The 19815-nt window shown below is 53.1% G+C and overlaps 1 protein-coding gene and 1 non-coding gene across 4 annotated transcripts in view; both read right to left on the bottom strand.

Annotated features, from left to right (window-relative positions):
- Positions 1 to 19815, bottom strand: part of GARNL3 (GTPase activating Rap/RanGAP domain like 3) — an 83981-nt gene that overhangs the window by 10002 nt on the left and 54164 nt on the right. For all 3 annotated transcript variants that reach the window (XM_036412021.2, XM_036412020.2, XM_036412022.2), the window contains 14 exons: positions 19590 to 19616; positions 18119 to 18194; positions 17425 to 17523; positions 16810 to 16913; positions 14832 to 14940; positions 12884 to 12929; positions 12029 to 12135; positions 11382 to 11497; positions 10735 to 10839; positions 8550 to 8624; positions 6177 to 6288; positions 1646 to 1744; positions 1147 to 1263; positions 433 to 608 (listed from right to left, as the gene is read on the bottom strand). In XM_036412021.2, the coding sequence (XP_036267914.1) occupies positions 433 to 608; positions 1147 to 1263; positions 1646 to 1744; positions 6177 to 6288; positions 8550 to 8624; positions 10735 to 10839; positions 11382 to 11497; positions 12029 to 12135; positions 12884 to 12929; positions 14832 to 14940; positions 16810 to 16913; positions 17425 to 17523; positions 18119 to 18194; positions 19590 to 19616 (1368 nt within the window). The remainder of the gene's footprint in view (positions 1 to 432; positions 609 to 1146; positions 1264 to 1645; positions 1745 to 6176; positions 6289 to 8549; positions 8625 to 10734; positions 10840 to 11381; positions 11498 to 12028; positions 12136 to 12883; positions 12930 to 14831; positions 14941 to 16809; positions 16914 to 17424; positions 17524 to 18118; positions 18195 to 19589; positions 19617 to 19815) is intronic.
- LOC118704424 lies at positions 3238 to 3377 on the bottom strand. Its single transcript, XR_004983425.1, has one exon. It is a non-coding gene; the product is annotated as a small nucleolar RNA SNORA41 (small nucleolar RNA).

Below are 19815 nucleotides of genomic sequence, written 5' to 3'. Positions count from 1 at the left end.
TTCATTTGGATCTCCGCTCAAGGTAAGCTTTCCTGAAACGGATTCTGGGGCATCCTTCCTAGGATAGAGGCCGTCCCCCACCCCTGCCCCATTGCCCTTTGCTGTTACCCCTACTTTGCTGTTACCCTCAGACTCACAGACCCCTGCTTGTTCCTGTTACCCTGCAGCTAGCGAGCAATCACTGGGAGAAGAGTGGCGTTTTGTTCATTGCTGTGTCCCCAGTGCCCAGAACACCCCTTTGGTGGTCACGGGCCTGGGATTTGGGTGAAGGGCAAGTCCCCGTTGGCCTTAGTCCACTGGGGGACAGGGCTTCAGGTGAGGGTTCCCTAAATGGGCCACTGCCTATGGGACAACCCCAATGGATGACGGACTCAGGGTGGAAGGAAAGAGTTGGCCTGGCTGGAGAGATGGGGTTCGAACAGAAGACCTTACCCTGATGTACTGGAATTCTTCAACAGGGGACTCCGACAGGGGGGACAGCAGCGAGGGGCCCGGCACCCCTCTTAGCTTGTTGTGTTTCCTTGTGATCAGAAGCAGTTTGTTCCGGATGGCGACCACAACCCTCAGCTCTCTGCTGTGGTGAGTGTTAATGGCATACAAGTGGCAGCCTGGGAAGAGAAATCAATGATGCCGATCACGTGACCAGAGATTGACAGCCCCCAGGCCTTGACAATCGGGACATTCCTAGGGCCCCCCCCCCCGAAATTAGGCGTAACCCAGTGAAATGGCTAGGAATGCTGCTGCCACCTGGCGAATGGAGACGGAATAAAAACTGGGTTGAGTTAACAGGAAAATTAAGGACGTAGGAGTCCCTTTATTGTAGTGTTTGTGGTCTCAGCTTCATATCACAACACGATATGAATTAAGTGAGGGTGATCAGAGCTCTGAAAACAAAAGTCTAAACGGTTAAAAGCCTCTTTTCACAGGTTTGCTCTCAGAGCTGACCCGGTTCACAGGCCTAGGACTGCCTCTGGTCCTCACCGGGTTTCCAGCAGTCAGGGTTCACTATGGGGGCCAGAGATGCTCTCTCTGTGATGTTTCCGAGTAAAAAGCAAACACGTACAAGCAAACTCCTACTCATTTCAATTTTCAGGGAAACCCGGGATATCCTGACCCGAAACCAGCCGCCCAGGGGCTGCGCGTCACCTTTCGTTTTCTCCAGCTTGTTCTCCCGGCAGTCGCACCTGCTCCACGCGGCCTGCTTGCCCTCGATGCCCCTCTGCACAGCGCTCAGCCTGAAGACAAAGAGGCGGGCGTCTTTCCCTGGTGAGACGAAGGGGGCGGAGGAGGAGGAGACGCATGGAAAAGTGAAAAAGAACTCAGCGGCAGGCTGTGTGGGAAGCCAGGGCTGGAGGGAGGGAGACCCCCCACTGCCTTCACCTATCAATGCACTTAAGGATGCTCTGCCCCACCTTCTCTCCTTCACTGTCCCCTCTCAGAGAACAACGGGCCACCCACGAACCCTGAGCACCAGGAGCAGAGACAGTTGGTACGACCTATGCAGTCAGACCCCATGAGCCTCGGTGCTGGCCACAGGGGGCTGCACACTCCCCTTCCTCCTGGAGACCAGCACCCAGGAGGGGAGTATCACCAGAGGGGAGCACCACCCGCTGGGGAGTACCCCCTCCCACCCCAGGGAGCACACCTCTGTCTGCTCGGAGAATCAGGAGATCCAGTGCCTCAAGCACGTGCATCTGCTTCACTGGCAGAGTCCTGTCAAACACTGGCACTGCCGGGAGGTCACCTGGAAGAGGAAACCTGGTTACCAGCAAGGCAACCCAAGGCACTTTCCCGAACCCAGAGAACATGCCTGGGGCCGCTCTGGAGGCCAGTCCTCGCCAGGCAAGGAAGGAGGCTGGCTCCCAGTGCCTTCATCGGCCTGCACAGCAAGGTCAAGAGTAGTCTCCTCTCAGGCGGGGAGAGGGACTGACGTTCCTTCCCAGAGGCACTTAGACCTCCAGAGGGCCCGGGAGCAAGACCCGCTTCCTCAGCGCTCGTCAGAGAAAAGGCCGCCTCGCCCAGTCCCAGCTCTCCCTGGGGCTCGTACCCTTGGTGTATACAAAACTCAGCTGTTCCTCTTAAGTCGTTTCTGATTTTTAGGTAATTTTTTTAAATTGTGTTGTATCTCAGGTTATTTTATATTTCTCAAGAAAGCAAAATTAACATTTCCTTGTATTTAAAATAAATACAAAAAGCCTATTCCAAAATGCCCTCTCTCTATTAGTAGTTAACCTATAAATTTTCAGCATTTCTCCATATAAGAATATGAAATGTCCTTTTTAGACAAAAACAAGAGAGAAATGATCAGTTACATTGCGAGTACCAGGAAAAGTGAGTTTCCGTGCACGGGCTGAGGAAGATGCCAGGCGAACAGGTGATTGAAGGCCTGTCACTATGGGCGGGATTTGATGTTAAGCTGACTTACTGGGGTCTTGCATGGCTGACGATGACTGTGCCCTGGGGACTGTGAAGGACAGACACAGGCTAAAAGTATTAGGCTGGTCCATACGCCAAGGGTCTGTTCTGGGCCTGACCTGGGATCAGGCAGGCGACGGGGCCCGGGCGGGTGTGGACATGGAGGCGGAAGTGGTAGCGTATTGCTCACCTGTACTTGTTAGACCTTCAGGGGCTCTGCTGTGGGGTTAGGCTCGTCTGTCTAGTTATAATTTAGGTGCAAGGGACCCTGAGCCTCTGGGCTCTTCCAGAAACCTGATTGGGAGTCCATCCCTCCCCGGCTGGTGGGAGAAGGGGCAGAGATCGTCATCCTCAGGATCAATGCCATCCTCACGGTGGAGGGCCGCCTGCTCCTGCGGGCCAGTGAGAGCGCTGATCCGTCAGACACACACCTGTGAAGCTTTTGCTAGCATCAGCTTGTCTCTAGTTCCTCATAGGGACGGGCCAATGAAGTCCCTCGAGAGCCCAGAAAAACCACTCTCCTTCCTCTTCTGCCCCAACAGGAATCACTTCCTGAGCTCTCTGTGCTTCCGCTGGGGCTGACTTGGTTTGTAAACATGGGGTGGGCACCCTCGTACACATCAGCACACGTGACTAAGGAGCTAGGATCATCTCATTTCCTGAACAGCGGCTAAGAGACACCGAGGGCTTCCTGTGTGCCAGGCCCCGATGCTAAGTGTCTCACAGGCCATTTCACTTAAATGTCCCCTGAGGCTGTTAGGGGAACTGTAATCCTCCCCTTTATTTTTATTTTTATTTATTTTATTTTATTTTTTTTTCATCTCATGTTTGTCACACATATGCCCACTTTCCATTTTGCTAAGAAAGAGGTGTTTGATCGTGTAACAATTTCTTTCCCACAGAGGAATGCCACAGCTGCCACCAGGAGAACAGTGTAATCCTCCCCTTTAATAGCTGAGGAGTCTGAGGCTCAGAGTTGGGGGGCTACAGTATCGTCCTGTGTAAACGTGAGATGCTAACAGCGGTCACATCTTTGGCATGTGGAGCCCAGTCTGTGCTCTCAGCCAGTGCGGAAGCCCACACGCAGCCCCAAACCCACGGGCGACGGTGCAGCCCAGAAGCAACCGCCCTGAAGGAGTTAGAAAGCGACAGATGCACGTCATCCCACATGCAAAACAGGGCGATACTGTGACACTACCCAAGTCTGTACAGAACACCTCGGCGTTCATTCTCCGCCAGCCTTTCCCAGTGGCTGACCGGGTGGACACTGTGCACAGGAAGGGAGAGGGGGTAAGGGACGGGCAGGTGACTTGTAGATTCCATAACAATTCTGCTCTTATCACCTCCTTCTGAAGAAATCACCATTCAGAGCTGGCTTTCCTATTACTGCAAACCCAAAACCCATGGTGACAGCATGTTCAATCAGTGTTTAGTCTCCCTTTAAAGCAGATTGTACTTCACTTAGAACACGAAGGATCTTCCTTTCTTCAGAATGACCTTGTGAAGAGCAGGCTGTCAAGGGGAAAACCGGATGAGATGAAGCAGTGGCTAATGGGATAGAGTGAAAGCCTACACGGAAGAAGAGAGTCACTCGTGGAAACATTTCGTATCTGATGAAGCAGAGACAAGAGAAAGGTAAACAGAGAAACCACAAGAGGATCATGGGTCACGGCACACAGGAGTACAGGAAGGCCACATTCCCTTCTCAGCAACAGCTAACAGGGAAGCCAAGGCTTTCCTGGCAAATCACAAAGTCCTGACATCTGCCCCCTCGTTAAAATCTGCGTCCGTAAAGACAAGCATGTCAGGAAAAGACTGGGTAATCTTGGTTTGGATTTGACATTGAAAAAAATAGAAGCAACTCAAAAGGAATTTTTCCTTACAAATAGTCACTATGAGACATACTTTCTTTCCCACAAAAGCAAACAGGTAGAATTCAATTATAACATTTCCCATAGTCATCTGCCCAGGTCTCTGTTTTTGGAAAGGAAATCTGTGTAAGGGGAAGACAATCACATGGCGGAGTTTAATGTTAATACAGTGCAGCTGGGTTAGTGCAAGACAGCGGTCTGGTGCCACTCACAGCTGTGTGATCCTGGGCAAGTCAGGCTGTCTTTTTAGGCCTCAGTTTCCTCATCTATAAATCAAGAGACGACACTAAACCTCTCAGGTGTGTGTGTGTGTGTGTGTGTGTGTATTTAAAAAAAATAAATTCTTTTATTTGGTTGTACTTTTGGCAGAATCTATGGACTTTGCTACCTTTTGTAAGCTCACAAAGACATAGAAAAGGTAATAACTGCAGTTTAATAAGTTACTACTATGTGCCAGACCCTGCTTTAAGCACATCTGTAGCAACAGAATCTCCGCAGTTTCCTCATGGTAGTTATGATCATCATCCCCATTTTGTTCATCTCATCACTTTTCATGATCATAAACAACTTTTCGGCCACTTAAAAAAAATTGCCTCCACTTTAGAAAGGCCTGAAGCTCAGCAAGGTTACATTTTCTCAAATCACAAAGATTTTCTGTCTTGTAATTTCTAAAATTAAATACCAAATTTAAATGATTAAATTATGAATTTTAAATTATCTGCCTTTTGTGGGAGAAGGGCAGAGATTGTCTTTAGTAAATAAGCTACATATACAATTACATATGTACATACATTAAAAAATTATATGATAGGCATAAAGTGAAAACTTAAGTGAGAAATAACAGAGGAGGTCAGAAATAAGTCCATTATGAAGCCTGTTCCACCTGTCCTGAATTTACAGAGGCACCTAGCATACATCCTGGGGCAGGGTTGGAGAAGGGAGAGAGTACAGGTCATGGCCACGGATGGGAAGATGCTGCAGTCTTAGGCCACTGCATCAGTCTCACAGCTTGGCTTCCCAGGTTTTCATGAAATGTCACTATGGTAACCGGAGCCCAGCGGCCTGCTCTCCCGCAGAGTAGAGGGTATGCCCTGGGAAGATGCTATCTTTCTGCCTGTGGCTCTCTCAAGCCCGGAGACCCTGGTTACCATTGTTTGGCCCCTTTAACATTCGTCTGGAAACCCCACAGGGTCCTCCTGCAGGAAGGCACCACAGGGTCCCGGAGTCTAAACTAAGCCCCCACCTGAAGTTGAACTCCTTCCTCAGCTTTCTCACCAAGGACACCTCGGATTGGTGGCTGCTCTGTAGAGACAGGGAGCTGACCCCAGGCAGGCTGGCCTGGAAGCTTGATTTTATATTGAATTGAAATCTGTCTTCCTGTCAAAATCCTTCTGTTTCTATATTCATCAGAAATGGATTATCTACGCTTCTTATTGTTGGTTTTGGACACCAAGTAACCAAGTACTTTCTGAATTAGAAACCTTAAAAAAAAAAAAAAAAAAAGAAGAAAAAAGGAGGCCTTTGAGAGAGAAAGAGCATGTCCCTGAGGGAGTGGCTCTCAATAAGACGTCCTTGTCGATTTAAGGCGGATGTTGGAATTGTGGTCAGTATTGGCCGAAAAGGAGATGCTTTTTGCAGGTCATTCGATACCCACAGACCACTCAGCAGTGCGGGCAGGGGATGCGCCTGCCACGGAGGCTCACCCTCCGGCTTGCTGGCTCAGAAAAGTCCTCTGCTTGTCCGGGGAACCAAGGGTTCATCTCGTAAGGAAATGAAGCTTTGCCAACCTCATTGCTGGGGACACGTTTACCTAAGGGAGTTGGCCGGCGGCCACGCACCTTAGAAGCATAGGTCACACAAAGACATTTGAAGGGGTGGCTACTCACTAACCATCCACTAGCAGGACGCCTGCGTCGGTGGAGACCAGCAAGGCCTGGCCCCAGGAGTCCGCGCACACGGCTTCGTGGGGGAAGTCACTGCAGAAACACTGGGGCTCCCAGGGCTGCGAGGGGACACAAGCATCCAATGTCAGTGCACCCGGAAGAACCAGGCCGGACACCCGGGATTGCACGGTCCACCGCCTGAACCAGCGACACCGGACCCTCCACCTGCGGGCTCGATGGGCTCTGCACTCAGTTCCTGTTCTTAAGGAGTCTCCTTGCTTTTCTTTTCTTTAAAAAAAATATATTTTTTATTGATTTTTTACAAAGAGGAAGAGAGAGGAATAGAGAGTTAGAAACACTTATGAGAGAGAAACATCGATCAGCTGCCTCTTGCATACCCCCTACTGGGGATGTGCCCACAACCAAGGTACATGCTCTTGACCAGAATCGAACCTGCAACCTTTCAGTCTGCAGGCTGACGCTCTATCCACTGAGCCAAACCGGTTTCAGCTCTTTTCTTTTCTTTAAAAAATGTATTTTTATTGGTTTCAGAGAGGAAGGGAGGGGGAAGAGATAGAAACATCAATAATGAGTCATTGATTGGCTGCCTCCTGCACACCCTCCCCCCTGTGCCCTGGGGGAGTTGAACTGTGACCTCCTGGTTCAGAGATCAACTTTCAACCACTGAGCCACGCCAGCAGGGCTTAAGGAGTCTCCTTTCAAATACACATGCAACAGGAACAGAGTGACAGCACGTGTTTCCGACACCATCACCTGTCTTGAGTCCTATGTAACTTTCAAACAGATTTCTGTGTTGCTGATTCAGTAAAATTATTAAAACATACAGAATGTGAGAAGTCGGCAGTCTCTCAACAGGAAAATGCTATTGACCCATTCAAGGCCACACAATCTTGAACAAGAACACATTAGTAGGAATTTAGCAAGTGCTGCCGATGAAACCTACTCATGTCCCCCCCCTCCCCCACTTGGTATTCATACCATGTGACTCTCGTCATTAGTTTCAATTTCATTTCAGGCTCAAAGAGTGGGCCCTCCCTCCCACTGCATCCAACCTGCGTGTGGATGCCTGGCCTCAGTGGTGGGGTCTCAGTCCCACAAGAATCGTGGACATTCCATCAGAACTGTTAACATTTCTCCAAAGCACGTGGCTTGGCCTCAAAAAAGAAAGATCTAGGAGAGTCTCAGGGATGAGTTGACGTCTTACCTCTTCACTCTCAGATGTCCCACCCGGCTGCGCCCGGGCCGTGTGCATGTGAGGGTGTTTGTGTGCCACCGCTGAACACAGGCGCACGCACTCAAAGCAGAAGTGATGGCTCTGAGGTCACCTTCAAGGGTGCCATTTGCTGATTCTCCGTGTATTATGGCTCTCTTAGAAAAGTATACTCTCCCTTTAAGGACCACACGCCTCCAAATGAACATTCTGATCGCTAAGAGAAGGCTTGGACTGTTCTGAAAAGTTGTGCAAAGACTGAAGACATTTTATAACCCAAAAAAGGGCTACTCGAGAGCAGGTCAGTCACCCAAATGGCATTTTTCTAAGACAATTTCTGGAAGTTCTGGGTTTGTGACTTAGAGCAAGCAAATGTGAAGGCCACGTGAAAGGCAGATGGGGACATTAGAGCACTAAGTGACACTGAGATGAAAACCAAGTCCAAGAATATGACTCTCTCAGCCAAGGACTTTATTGAGAACACCCGTGCAGAACAGGATCCCTGACCCAGAAGATCCAAAGGCCTCGGACCCGGGAAGGGTGCGAAGTCTGTGAAATCCTGAGCCTGCAGGCACAATGGCGTGTAGATGCGCTGTCTGTACATTGTGATGGCCGTGTGTGTGCTTATCCACTGCTTTCATGAGTTCTCAAAGGGCGGGACTCCACGACGTGGGCATCATGAATAAGGTGTCGCAGACACAGAGGCTCTGGTCTGAGGGCAGATGGCCTTTGCCATTTCTCTGGACTCCCTCTGCCATAAGGGTGAGCACAGGCTGACTGTGGCCCCAGGCCCTCCCGCCTCAGCACAGGACTGACCTCGCTCCCTCTAAGAGCTCAGGGAAGCACGGACGTCTGGAGGTTGGGAAAGCCCATTCCCTGGAGAGAGAACACTCTTGGGGCCGCATATGGGTCTCTGGCCTCTGCGGGGCCAGCTGGACAGGAGCCCTGAGTGCAGGGCTGCCGATGGCCTGGGCCCCCTGGGGGCTCGGAGCTGCTTGAGCGATGGAAGTCGTGCTTTGCTGGTCACTGGTGACCATGTTACCATGCACAGGCTCTTCTCCTGCCCCACAGACCTCCTCCTAAGAATCTGAGCAACTTCACGGAGGACGAGGACATTCAGAGATGTACCTGAACGTATCATCAACTCACCTCTTTCTTACAGATCCCTGAGGCCACCAAGCCGGACGGGGCATCCACTCTCACAATGGATTTCAGCTTTAGTGCCTTAGGGAACAGAGAGCTCTTTAACGTTTGTTACCAGGCAGTAAGGACAGCAGGGTCAACAATTAGGATTTGAAATTTTTAAAAACATAAACAGGAGAAATTTCAGGTTGCAGCCCAGGTTCCCGCACTGCTCTTGCATTGTATTAATAGATAAGAAGGCAGCCTGATATAGTGAAGCCTAATGACAATGTCCCAACCCAAAGATCCAAATGCAGCTTATCATCTCCACCAATCAATAATCAATAGTGATTTCCAAACCACAACTACCAAAAACAATTCCAGCCTCCTAAAACCTGGTGAGCCGGTGTCTCTGAGGGTGGAGCTGAGATCTTTAACCAAAACCGCGTTGGGGGCCTGACCCTGCACCTGCCTGGGAAATGGGACCTTTGCCTCTCAGCTCGCTGCTTTGGTGAGAGCCTTAGCAGCTGGCAGCGGACCTCCTCCTGCTGTGACATGGGGTCAGCAAAGCGCTGCCACCTCCCGGAACTGAGGAATACTGATGTCACGTGGGAGCAAGGCCAAGGGGGGATTTCCTCCAGAATCTGGAACAAGGTGAGGAACGAGGGTCACTGACTGGGCGGTGGGTGGGTGGGTGGGGAAACTCTGTGAGGACACTGCCATCCTGCTCACCCCTGCCAGGGAGGGGTTCAGGGTGCTTTTCCCAGATTGGCTGCCCACTCTTTTGAAAGCTCTGGGGAGGCAGGCAAAGGGGACACACTCACTTGACCAGAGGGGCCCTGCTGGGCCCTGTGGCCTCTCTCTTCCCTCTGCAGTGTTTTCTTTGCACAGCGCGCTGCTCCCACTCACACCTGGACTACACACAGCTAGGCCCGCACACAGCCATGCCAGCACAGAGCTGGGCCCGCACAGAGCTGGGCCCGCACATAGCCAGGCCCGCACACAGCCATGCCCGCACAGAGCCGGCCTGCACACAGCTGGGTCCGCACAGAGCCGGGCCCGCACACAGCCAAGCCCGCACAGAGCCGGGCCCGCACACAGCCGGGCCCGCACACAGCCGGGCCCGCACACAGCCAGGCCCGCACACAGCCAAGCCCGCACAGAGCCAGGCCCGCACACAGCCAAGCCCACACACAGCCGGGCCCACACAGAGCCGGCTCGCACAGAGCCGGGCCCGCACAGAGCCGGGCCCGCACACAGCCAGGCCCGCACAGAGCCAGGCCCGCACACAGCCATGCCCGCACAGAGCCGGGCCCGCACAGAGCTGGGCCCGCACAGAGCCATGCCCGCACACAGCCATGCCCGCACAGAGCTGGGCCCGCACAGAGCCAGGCCCGCACACAGCCATGCCCGCACAGAGCCGGGCCTGCACAGAGCTGGGCCCGCACAAAGCCGGGCCCGCACACAGCCGGGCCCGCACACAGCCATGCCCGCACAGAGCCAGGCCCACACAGAGCCAGGCTCGCACACAGCCATGCCCGCACAGAGCCGGGCCTGCACAGAGCTGGGCCCGCACAGAGCCGGGCCCGCACACAGCCGGGCCCGCACACAGCCATGCCCGCACAGAGCCAGGCCCACACAGAGCCAGGCTCGCACACAGCCATGCCCGCACAGAGCCGGGCCCGCACAGAGCCGGGCCTGCACAGAGCCGGGCCCACACACAGCCATGCCCGCACACAGCCATGCCCGCACAGAGCCGGGCCCGCACAGAGCCGGGCCCGCACAGAGCCGAGCTTGCACAGAGCTGGGCCCGCACACAGCCATGCCCGCACACAGCCATGCCAGCACAGAGCCGGCTCGCACAGAGCCGGGCCCGCACACAGCCATGCCCGCACACAGCCATGCCAGCACACAGCCATGCCCGCACAGAGCCGGGCCTGCACAGAGCCAGGCCCACACGGAGCCAGGCTCGCACACAGCCATGCCCGCACAGAGCCGGGCCTGCATAGAGCCGGCCTGCACACAGCTGGGCCCGCACACAGCCGGGCCCGCATAGAGCCACGCCTGCAGGCTTCGCACCAATCTCCCTCGGGGCTTCCGGTCCCCTCAGAGAAAGCGCAGGCTCCCAGGAGTGTGTGAACTGACATTCTTTGCGGGTCGGATGGGGTCACAGCTGCACATCCTCTGAAAGAGGTGCCGGAACAGGACCCACCTGCCCTATTCTCACAAACTCTGCCTGGCGGGCCTCCTCCTTCTTCCGCGCGGACTTGGGCGACTCTGGTAAGACGTCACTGAAAGATCGTCTGTTCAGCATGTTCTGAAAGGGAGACACACGCAGAGTTCCATGGAGCATTTGGGGAGCCCCACATGCAACAGGGTCTGTGCTGAATGCCAGGGATGGGAGAGCTGGCAGGTGGAGAGCCAGCAGGTGAAGGCCGAGGGCAACCAGCCAACCAGCCAACCAGCAGCTCCAGAAAAACCTTCCAAGCACCCGGGTTCTCTCCACATCCCACTCCCTGCTACTAGCACGATGGCCCTGGTCATGTGAGTAACGCCACCGAGGCAGCCACCCCCAGAAGCACCTCCAACGCTGCAGGGGCTGATCTTCGGCCTGGACACGCCTGCCCCAGCCTGCATCTCGATTCCCACGGCCCTGACTCTGTAAAACCATGTTCCTGTGCGGGGACATCACCATCCTCCTTGTCATGGGAACAACGAGAGGATGCCAGCCCCGGGCCTCAGAGCCACAGGCTGTCCTGACTGCAGGATCCAGGCGTGTCCTCTGCGCGTCTACCCAGGACTCATGTCAGGAACTGTGTTCCCGGCTCAGACCCACGCTTAGGAAAGGGACCAGGTTACCTTGTGCAAGTCCGGCATCAAGTCCTGGTGCAGAGACCGAATCAGCATGTCCAGAGTGCGCCGGCGCTTCTGGGCAAAGGTCGGGGTTTCCAAAGTGGCCTTTTCTCCATTAATTACTAAAATAAAGCAAGTTACAAAGGGCACTATGAATGCCAATGTGCATTCGAGGAACGTCCTTCTCAGGGACACGTCTCAATGACACCACCCACTTTCCTAATGCGTAGACCACGAGTAACTCCCTCATGAAACTCGCTCAGAACGCCCGCTTTCTTTACGCAAATCCACGTCCCTGGCTGCAAGCTTTGAGCAGGGGGAATGTAATCACCTGAAGACCTACACACCCAGCCTGCCCCATCCGCCTTTCCAGCCCTCCACCCACCTATTCTTCCATCTCACCCACCCACCCACCCATCCACTCCTCCATCTACCCATCCACCCACCCCTCCATCCACCCATCCATCCACCCATTCTTCCATCCCACCCACCCACCCATCCACCCATCCCTCCATCTACCCATCCACCCACTCCTCCATCCACCCATCCACCCACCCCTCCATCCACCCATTCTTCCTTCCCACCCATCCAACCTGGAGAAATGTATTCTGATGCAGAACAAGTCGCAAAAAACATTTCAAAACAGCACTTACATTTCACCAGCAGAAAGTCCCTGAACTCCTGGTGGTCCGTGAACACGGGCGGGGATGGCAGGGGCGGGCCGAAGAGCGGCACGCTTTCTTCCGAGAAGATTTTCAGCCTGCAGAGAGGAGGCCGCAGGTCACCTGCCTCTTCCTCAGAGACCACGGCACCCGGACCTTGAATGTGCCCAGCTGCCCACGTGATGGGCAGGGGCATTCACGCCCCAGAAGGTGCCTTCCTGGGGCTGCCAGCGCCGGGCACTGTGCTTTCGGGCAGAGGCCAGCTCTCCCTGAGTCCCTCGTGGCCCAGCCCAGCAGCCGTGGGCAAGGTTGGGCGGCCCAGCAGTCACACAAAGGCCGCCATGGTCACCCTCTGCACACCAGGGGGCACACTTGGTATTTGAAGACACATCATCAGTGATTCTCATTACCCCATCCTGTCATCACCCGAGGCTTAAAGACCACGGATGTTTTGTTCAAAGCCTCCACGCTAATAAGTGACAGTGGGGATTCCAACCCAAATCTGTTTGACTCAAAGTTCATGCTTTTTTTTTACAACATCATGATGCCCTTAACAGAGGAGGGGTACAGCCTCGGAAAGGGGGTGTTCTGGTCAGGAGCAGATACATCCCCGTGTGCCCACTGCAGAGGGCCATAACGCTCAAATCACCTGGGCCCTCGATCTGCACGGAGCTATGTCACATGGAACACGTTTTCCCCCAAGAGAGGGTGGCCTTGAAGAAAGTTCTCTACGGCGAGGCCACATCAACTCAATAGAGAAATATCAAGAGACTCAGGTCATGAACACAAATTAGCCAGCAAGCGTGAGACTCAGAACCAGGGAGTGAGGACAGAGTAGGTACCTACCTGTAGCTGTCGTTGTGTGGATCATACCTCACTAAGGCAAAAATATCTGTGGCGATGGTTAAGGAGATTAATCAACAGCCCGATGCTCACAGTCCGGGCTTGTGCTTTGCAAATCCCTCTGGGGAGTCACCCCAGACCCGCCTTTGTGGGCGGGGCACCTGTCGCCCTTGGAGGGCTTCTTCGAAGGAGACCACCCAGGAAGACGTAGGCTCACCCTGAGTGTCCGTCCTTTGGGGAAAGAGCTGACCCTCCAAATGTGTCAGGAGAGCGACATGAAGAAGCCTCTGAGCCAGGAAGGCGCCAGCAAAGCAAAAAGAGCAACGCCGTTGCCTGGGATGCAGAGCCCAGCAGGAAACTAGTCATAGATTTCATCTGGCACATTCTGAAGAGAAAAGCAATTCCCCCTCTCCTTCTGCTTTGGTAGAACAAACAAACCAAAACAAACCCGTGTAGCTGGTGGCAGCCTCTGGGAGCCTCGACTGGGCTTGTGCTGGGTACGCTGAGCTGAAGTAGTACCAACCCTCCAGGCAGCTTCCTCCCTCTAACCCTAACCACCTCACCACCCTGTGGCCCCCCACCCCCCACCCCATCGCCCTGGCTTTCCTTAGCTCGGGCCACAAAGCCATCAGTTCCTCAAAGTGCTTCCCCACCACGCCTCAGAGGAAGTAACCTGCACCCACCTTCCAGACACAAATGCGCCCCAAGCAAAACGTGTAACTAAACGAAATTCTAAAAAGAATGAGCAGCCCTCTGTCACCTACAGAGCCACCCCTCCTGTCCCGCCCTGGACCGGAGATGCTGTCCTACAGGGGCCTTCGCGGGCGCGGGGCTGGGTCTTGCATCCCAGCGAGCACCAGCCCTGCCAGCGGGAACAAGTCCCAGGGAAATGCAGGTGCATGCGTTTCCTTCCGGCCCTCACAGAGAAAATGGGCGATTTTTAACTTTTATAAGCTTCCCTGCTATACTGTTAGGTGACACGGAACAAGTCAGTGTGCAGAGCAATCTACTTCTGATGCAATCAGTCACTGGGGTCCTGTCCCCCAGTATTCTTATCGGAGTCTCCCCAAATGCCCATCAGTTGCCTTTTAGTAATTATGTATGACAAACAGAGGCCCCATCTTTGGGTCTCGCTGGCATGGTCTGCGACCGCGCCTGTCTGCCTGAGCCACGCTCGGACAGGACAGAGAACTGCAGCAGGCCTGTGCTGGCAACATGACTACACAGAAATGAGAGGAAGCAAATACAAATGGGATGAATTCTATCATTTCTCAAATTTTAAGAGATGACAATACAGCAGCTATTATGAGGGCTTAGAATCAACAAAGAAATAGTATTTTGGCCCTAGCTGGGATAGATCATCAGCCTGTGGACTGAAGGCTCCCAGGTTCGATTCCGGTCAAGTGCATGTACCTTGGTTGCAGGCACATCTCCAGTAGGGGGTGTGCAGGAGGCAGCTGATTGATGTTTTTCTCCCATCGATGTTTTTAATTCTACAACTCTCTCCTCTTCTTCTCTGTAAAAAAATCAATAAAATATATATTTTAAAAAAATAAATAAATAGTATTTTGGCTTTTTATCCTCACTTGTAAGTTTTTATATCCAAAGCAAATTTCTGAGAGGATCAGAGGATTCACTAGAATTCTTCTAATTCAGTTCTTATCAATGGATGGTAGAAAGTTTCCCTCATTTCAGAGACTACCTGAGAGAAGGGAAGAGATTTCAGAAGTCAAGGATTATCTGGGAATTAATCCATCAATGACTCCAAGGGATGGAGAGAGAAGAGAGAAAGATGCTGAGGGAAAATTCCAAATGGCAGGTGTAAGAATCTATCAACACAAAACAATTATAACATGAAAGTCAATGATAACTCTTGGCGAGAGGGCCATTTCTGTCCCCTGAGGCGGAGTGATAGCCCACCGAACCAGAGCAGTAACAAGGCCCAGGATACGTGTAAAATGGGAGCGGATCATGGAAGGCTTAAAGGCAGGACAGGGCTCTTCTCCTTCCTGGAACACAATGGTGACGATGTCGTTCCCGATGTGGCGCTTCCTTTCCACCTGGATGTGAGCATAAATAACGTCACTGAAAAGGTGGCTCAGACTGAGCACAGAGCTGAAAAAGCAGCTCAGTGTGACAGCTACACGATCATAGAGCCCAAGCCTCATCTGGCTTTCATTCCCTGTCTCCCAGGTTTTACTAGATGGCTCCTGGCTCTGCTGTCCCTGCTGCTTGTCTCCACCTCGTCCCTCCCGATCCAGGCCCCATGTCCTCATCCAGCCCCTGCAGAAGCCTCCTATTCAGCCTCCTTGCCCACATGCTCTCCTATTTTACTTTTCTGATTGTGTTCACCTTCATCCATCACTACCTTAGCCTGGCATCCAAGGCCCCTAAACAAGAGGCATTGCATCCGAATTCCCTGGGGATGGGGCTCGGTGTGTGGATTTTTAGTTCTGATGCAGATACTTGGTTAAAACAAGGCCCTACCTAATCCGACCCCAGCTGACCTTTCCAAAATGATCTCCTAGACTGTGGTCAATGGTCTTTTTTCTGTAAAGGGTGAGACAGAAAATATTTTCAGTCTTATAGATCACACTAGTGGCCCGGTGTACATTAAAAGGGAATTAATTAGAGGAAATATTTAATATTGCTATTTGCCCTTTCTCTATAATAAAAGTGTCAGAGATGAAAGAAAATTAGTAAAATGTATGTGAAAATGTCAGAGTCTGGGGCGCGCTGTAGGACCCAGAGACAAGTCGCCACCCACCTGCGCATGCCTCAAAATTGTGTCTGACCCATACCTGGCTGGCCCCACCCCCATTGGACAAGATCCAGACCCGGCCAGCCCCACCCCCATCAAGCCCCACTGGGAGATGGGGGCACAGCTGCAGGTCCCCCGTTAAGCCCCGCTGGGTGGGGGACACAGCCTCAGGTCCCCCATCAAGCCCTGCTGGGCATGGGGTGCAGCCTCAGGTCCCTCGGTGCATGCCGGGCAGGGGGTGTAGCCTCAGGTCTCCTAGCCCAGCACTGGGGCAGGGGCACCCTTTGAAGTCCCCTGTCAAGCCCCACCAGGCAGGGAACATGCATGAGGTCCCCAGTCAAGCTCTGCTGGTCAGGGGGCACAGCCTCAAGTCCCTGCTAATCGCTAGTTATGGGAACCCATCTTGTGGGCACAGCCATCTTGTGACAGCGTGAGGGTTAATTTGCATACTACCTCTTTATTATATAGGATTATCTTTTTGCAAACACTCATCAACCATTATTCAGGATGTTATTTTAGGTCCCAGACAAGACACAAGGCCCACTGAGAGGAGTCACAGGGGAAAGGCAGTGTAAATGCAAAACAGCCTTTTAGGAGTCACAAACCACTCATACACGAGGATATATGCACATTCACACACACAGATACATATATCCACACATGAAGATACACACATGCTCACATGCAAACACTCATATACAGATACACATGCTCACACATCCACATGCGAAGATGCATACGTGCTCACACGAAGACACACAGAATCACACACAAATACACGCGTTCACACACAGAGATATACATGGACACACACAGATACATATGCTCACACATGCAGATACACACATCCACACATAAAGATACACTCGCAGATACATTTCACACACAGATATACATATTCACACACAGATACACACATTCACACACAGACACACAAGTTCTCACACACAGATACACAAGCTCTCACACAGACAGGTGCGTGCACTGCTCCTTCTGACCCTTCATTACTTTCCGGCGAAGGCGCCAGTGAGGGGGTTCTCCCTAAGGCTGTGGAAGGTTCCAGGTCAGAGACTGCAAACAGCACCCTGGACTGGGGCCTGAAGCCCTGCTCCTCTGTTAGCACCAAAGCTGGTGCTCTCTGCTGTCAGTCACGTGCGCTCGCACCCACCTGCTGCTTGTTCTCTTTGGAGTAGGGCAGCATGGTGGACACGTGGAACATGATCTCGTGGCCTTGGTAGAGAGTATAGACCGAGTGGATCCCCGTGGTGTCATCTGTAAAACACGAGCACGCACTGAGCGGGCACAGCGAACGCGGGCCGGAGGAAGGTCTCCGTGTGAGACAGACGAGGGGCTGCATACAATCGGATGGTCCTGAGGTCCCAGCGGGGGAGCAGCAGTGTGAACGCTGCCCCGCGGACAGACCCCCCCCCCTCCGCTCGCTTGCTGACAGATTCCTGCCTCACCTCGGAGTGAGGAGGGCGCGAAGCCTGGGCTAAAGGGAGAGTGCGGTAACACCTAGCCTTCCTGCTAGTGGACGGGACAAAAGTGACATGGGATGACACACAGATACTGATCCTGTGTCCGTAAGACACGGGCAGAGCTGCACAGCGACCCCGTGCCCCTCTAGGTGTGGAGCTTAAATTCCCTCCCCCTCTGCTTCTCCCCCTCGCCCTCCCCCCCCCCCCCCCCCCCCCACCCCGTGGGCATCAATTCAGTTGCAGCCAGGTTGGGGCAGAAGCCGCAAGCGCCACAGAGCCGGTCCGAAGGGAGCTTACGAGCTTACTTTTGGTGTCCAGACCGCCGCGGTAGCCTGTCCAGCCCTTGAGAGTGACGGTGTCGCCCAGCAGGTGTAAAAACTTTTGAAAAGTGTCACTTCCGACTTCTGTGGGAAAGGAAGGTGAGGAGGGGTGGCAGCAAGGCCCCGCTCGCTAGCAGAAGCCGCTGCAGATCCAGCTCTGCGGATGGCGCGCGGGAAAGGGAACAGCCCAGCAGCAGGGCCCAGGCTCCCGGGAGCCACTGGAAGGAAGCCTCAGCATCAGACAAACAGCCGCCCCTGCCAGCGCGGCCACAGGGGCTCGCACTGCGAGGTAAGACACAGGACCGTTTCCACAAGTAACAGAAGGTACTGAACATGAAAAGTGCTAGAGGACAGGAAATGACGCCATGTCACAATTCTCCAGCCCTGACTTCCCAGACAAGAGCCCTCCTCTGCTCCCGATTATGCGGAACCAGCTTCTTCCCACCCACGTCATTTCCCACCGAGACCTGGTGCAGGTTAAGTGACCAGTAAGTATTTATCAAAAGGAAACTGGGCATCATCTGCCCTACCAAGTTTACCCTCAGAATTCACCCCACAATTTCCTAAAACTACCGGCGGTTTCTCTGCGTTAGAGGCTCCAACTCCACCCGCAGGTTTGGTCTCGGTCGTCAGAGCTGCCAGGAGGGGAGGGGGCGCCGTCAGCAGGGGAGACACTCACCGTTGCTGAACATCTCGTCATCGGTGAGCTGCCCGTCTTTGGCAAAAAGAACCCCAAACTTGAAGTTCACAGAGCCCTTCGGTAAGACAACAAAAGGTGGTGACTTTAATCTCGTCAACAGAGCATGCCCAGTTATGAGACGTCATTACCCAAGGACACGGCCGTGACAGACTGGACCCTGGGGGATTACTTCCTCTCCTTTATCTCAGAGGGGACGTGCAGGAGGCAGCCGATCAATGATGTTTCTATTGTATCTCTCCCTTTCTCTCTGAAATCAATAAAAATATATTAAAAATAAAGAGTGCCAGGCTCCACTCCTGGAATTTCCAAGTCAGTTCTGGATTCGGGCCCAAGAATGAGTATCTCTGACAAGCTCCCCGGTGACGCTGAGGCTGTGGTCCAGGAACCCGCTTGGAGAACCTGGACCACAGAACAAGCCAGCGGACTGCCAGGAGGCCGGGACCAGGTGCAGCTGACCTGACAGCTGGCCAGCCGATGGCAGAAGGCCTGGGTCAATGGCCAGAGCACTGAGCTATGAGCGGACAGCCTGTTAGGCCTATTTTACAGACAGGACAGCAGAAGCCCGGGGAGGGCGAGGCTGCCCGAGGCCGGTACCAGGTGAGCGGTGGGACCGGGCCTCCCTGCTCTTGCCAACCTCATGCCACAGTCTTCTCGGGATGGCTGTGAACTGGGTGAAGCCGAGTTATATGCAGAAATGAGACCCTCTGCTGACGGACCAGTGGCCACAGCTTTTATGGGGCTGCCTGTGACTTCTCTGCCACCAGGACCCTGCGGAGGATCCTCCCACTCGGGGTGGCTCCGGGGACTGGCTGGGAAGCTGACAGGATTAAACGAAGGAGCGAATGAACATGGTGGCAGAGGAGGCCTGAGAAATGTGTGGATGAGAGACCGTCTCAAAGCAGTGTCAGCAGGATGTCCCGAGGGGTCAGGCATGGGCTGAGAGAGAGAGAGAGACGCTAGGATTTTTTCCAAGTTTGGCCTGAGCAATGGGATGAATGATAGGACCATATATCGAGAGGTATAGTATGCACAATGGTAATTTATTTACTCAAATTGCTGATTTGTAATATTTTAGGTATTTCTCTATGTTAGTGATGTACTTAGAACACATTTTTCTAAAGTGGGGCACAGAGCCTGGAACTGCATAAATATGTATGGCGTCCTGTAACCGAGTGTGTGATAAAGTGTAGGCACCTACTTCAATTGGATGAAAATTAAAATCTTGCACCTGCACCGATCCCGAGGTTAAACGTGAACATCCAAGCAGATTCAATAGCTCGGCTGATTGCATCTCTATAGTGGCTGCGCAGAAACCCCTGAGCCACCCCAGAAACCGTGTCAGGAAGTGGCCTTACACGCGAGTCCGTGGAGAGGTCAGACCGGGAGGAGAACGTGGTTATACACACGGACGCCGAGCACAGAGGGACAGACAGCCCAGCAAAGTACTTACCTCTTGTTCTTCGAGAACCAGCAGGTCCTGTCAAACAAAGTTTCAAAAGTTATGTCTGTGCTTCGCAGTGATCCTTGTATTTTGACTTCCTATGAAAGCCTAGCTTTAATTTACTGAAGTTTATACCCTCCACCCAGAAGTGCTTTAAACATTTACATTTAGCTCCACAGTTTTACAAAATACCTGGTCGTTTCAGAAAGTCATATTATCTGGAAACAGATGGTGC

Source organism: Pipistrellus kuhlii, unplaced genomic scaffold (assembly GCF_014108245.1).
Source record: "Pipistrellus kuhlii isolate mPipKuh1 unplaced genomic scaffold, mPipKuh1.p scaffold_m20_p_43, whole genome shotgun sequence".
NCBI lineage: Eukaryota > Metazoa > Chordata > Mammalia > Chiroptera > Vespertilionidae > Pipistrellus > Pipistrellus kuhlii.
This window is presented reverse-complemented; position numbering and strand designations above follow the sequence as displayed.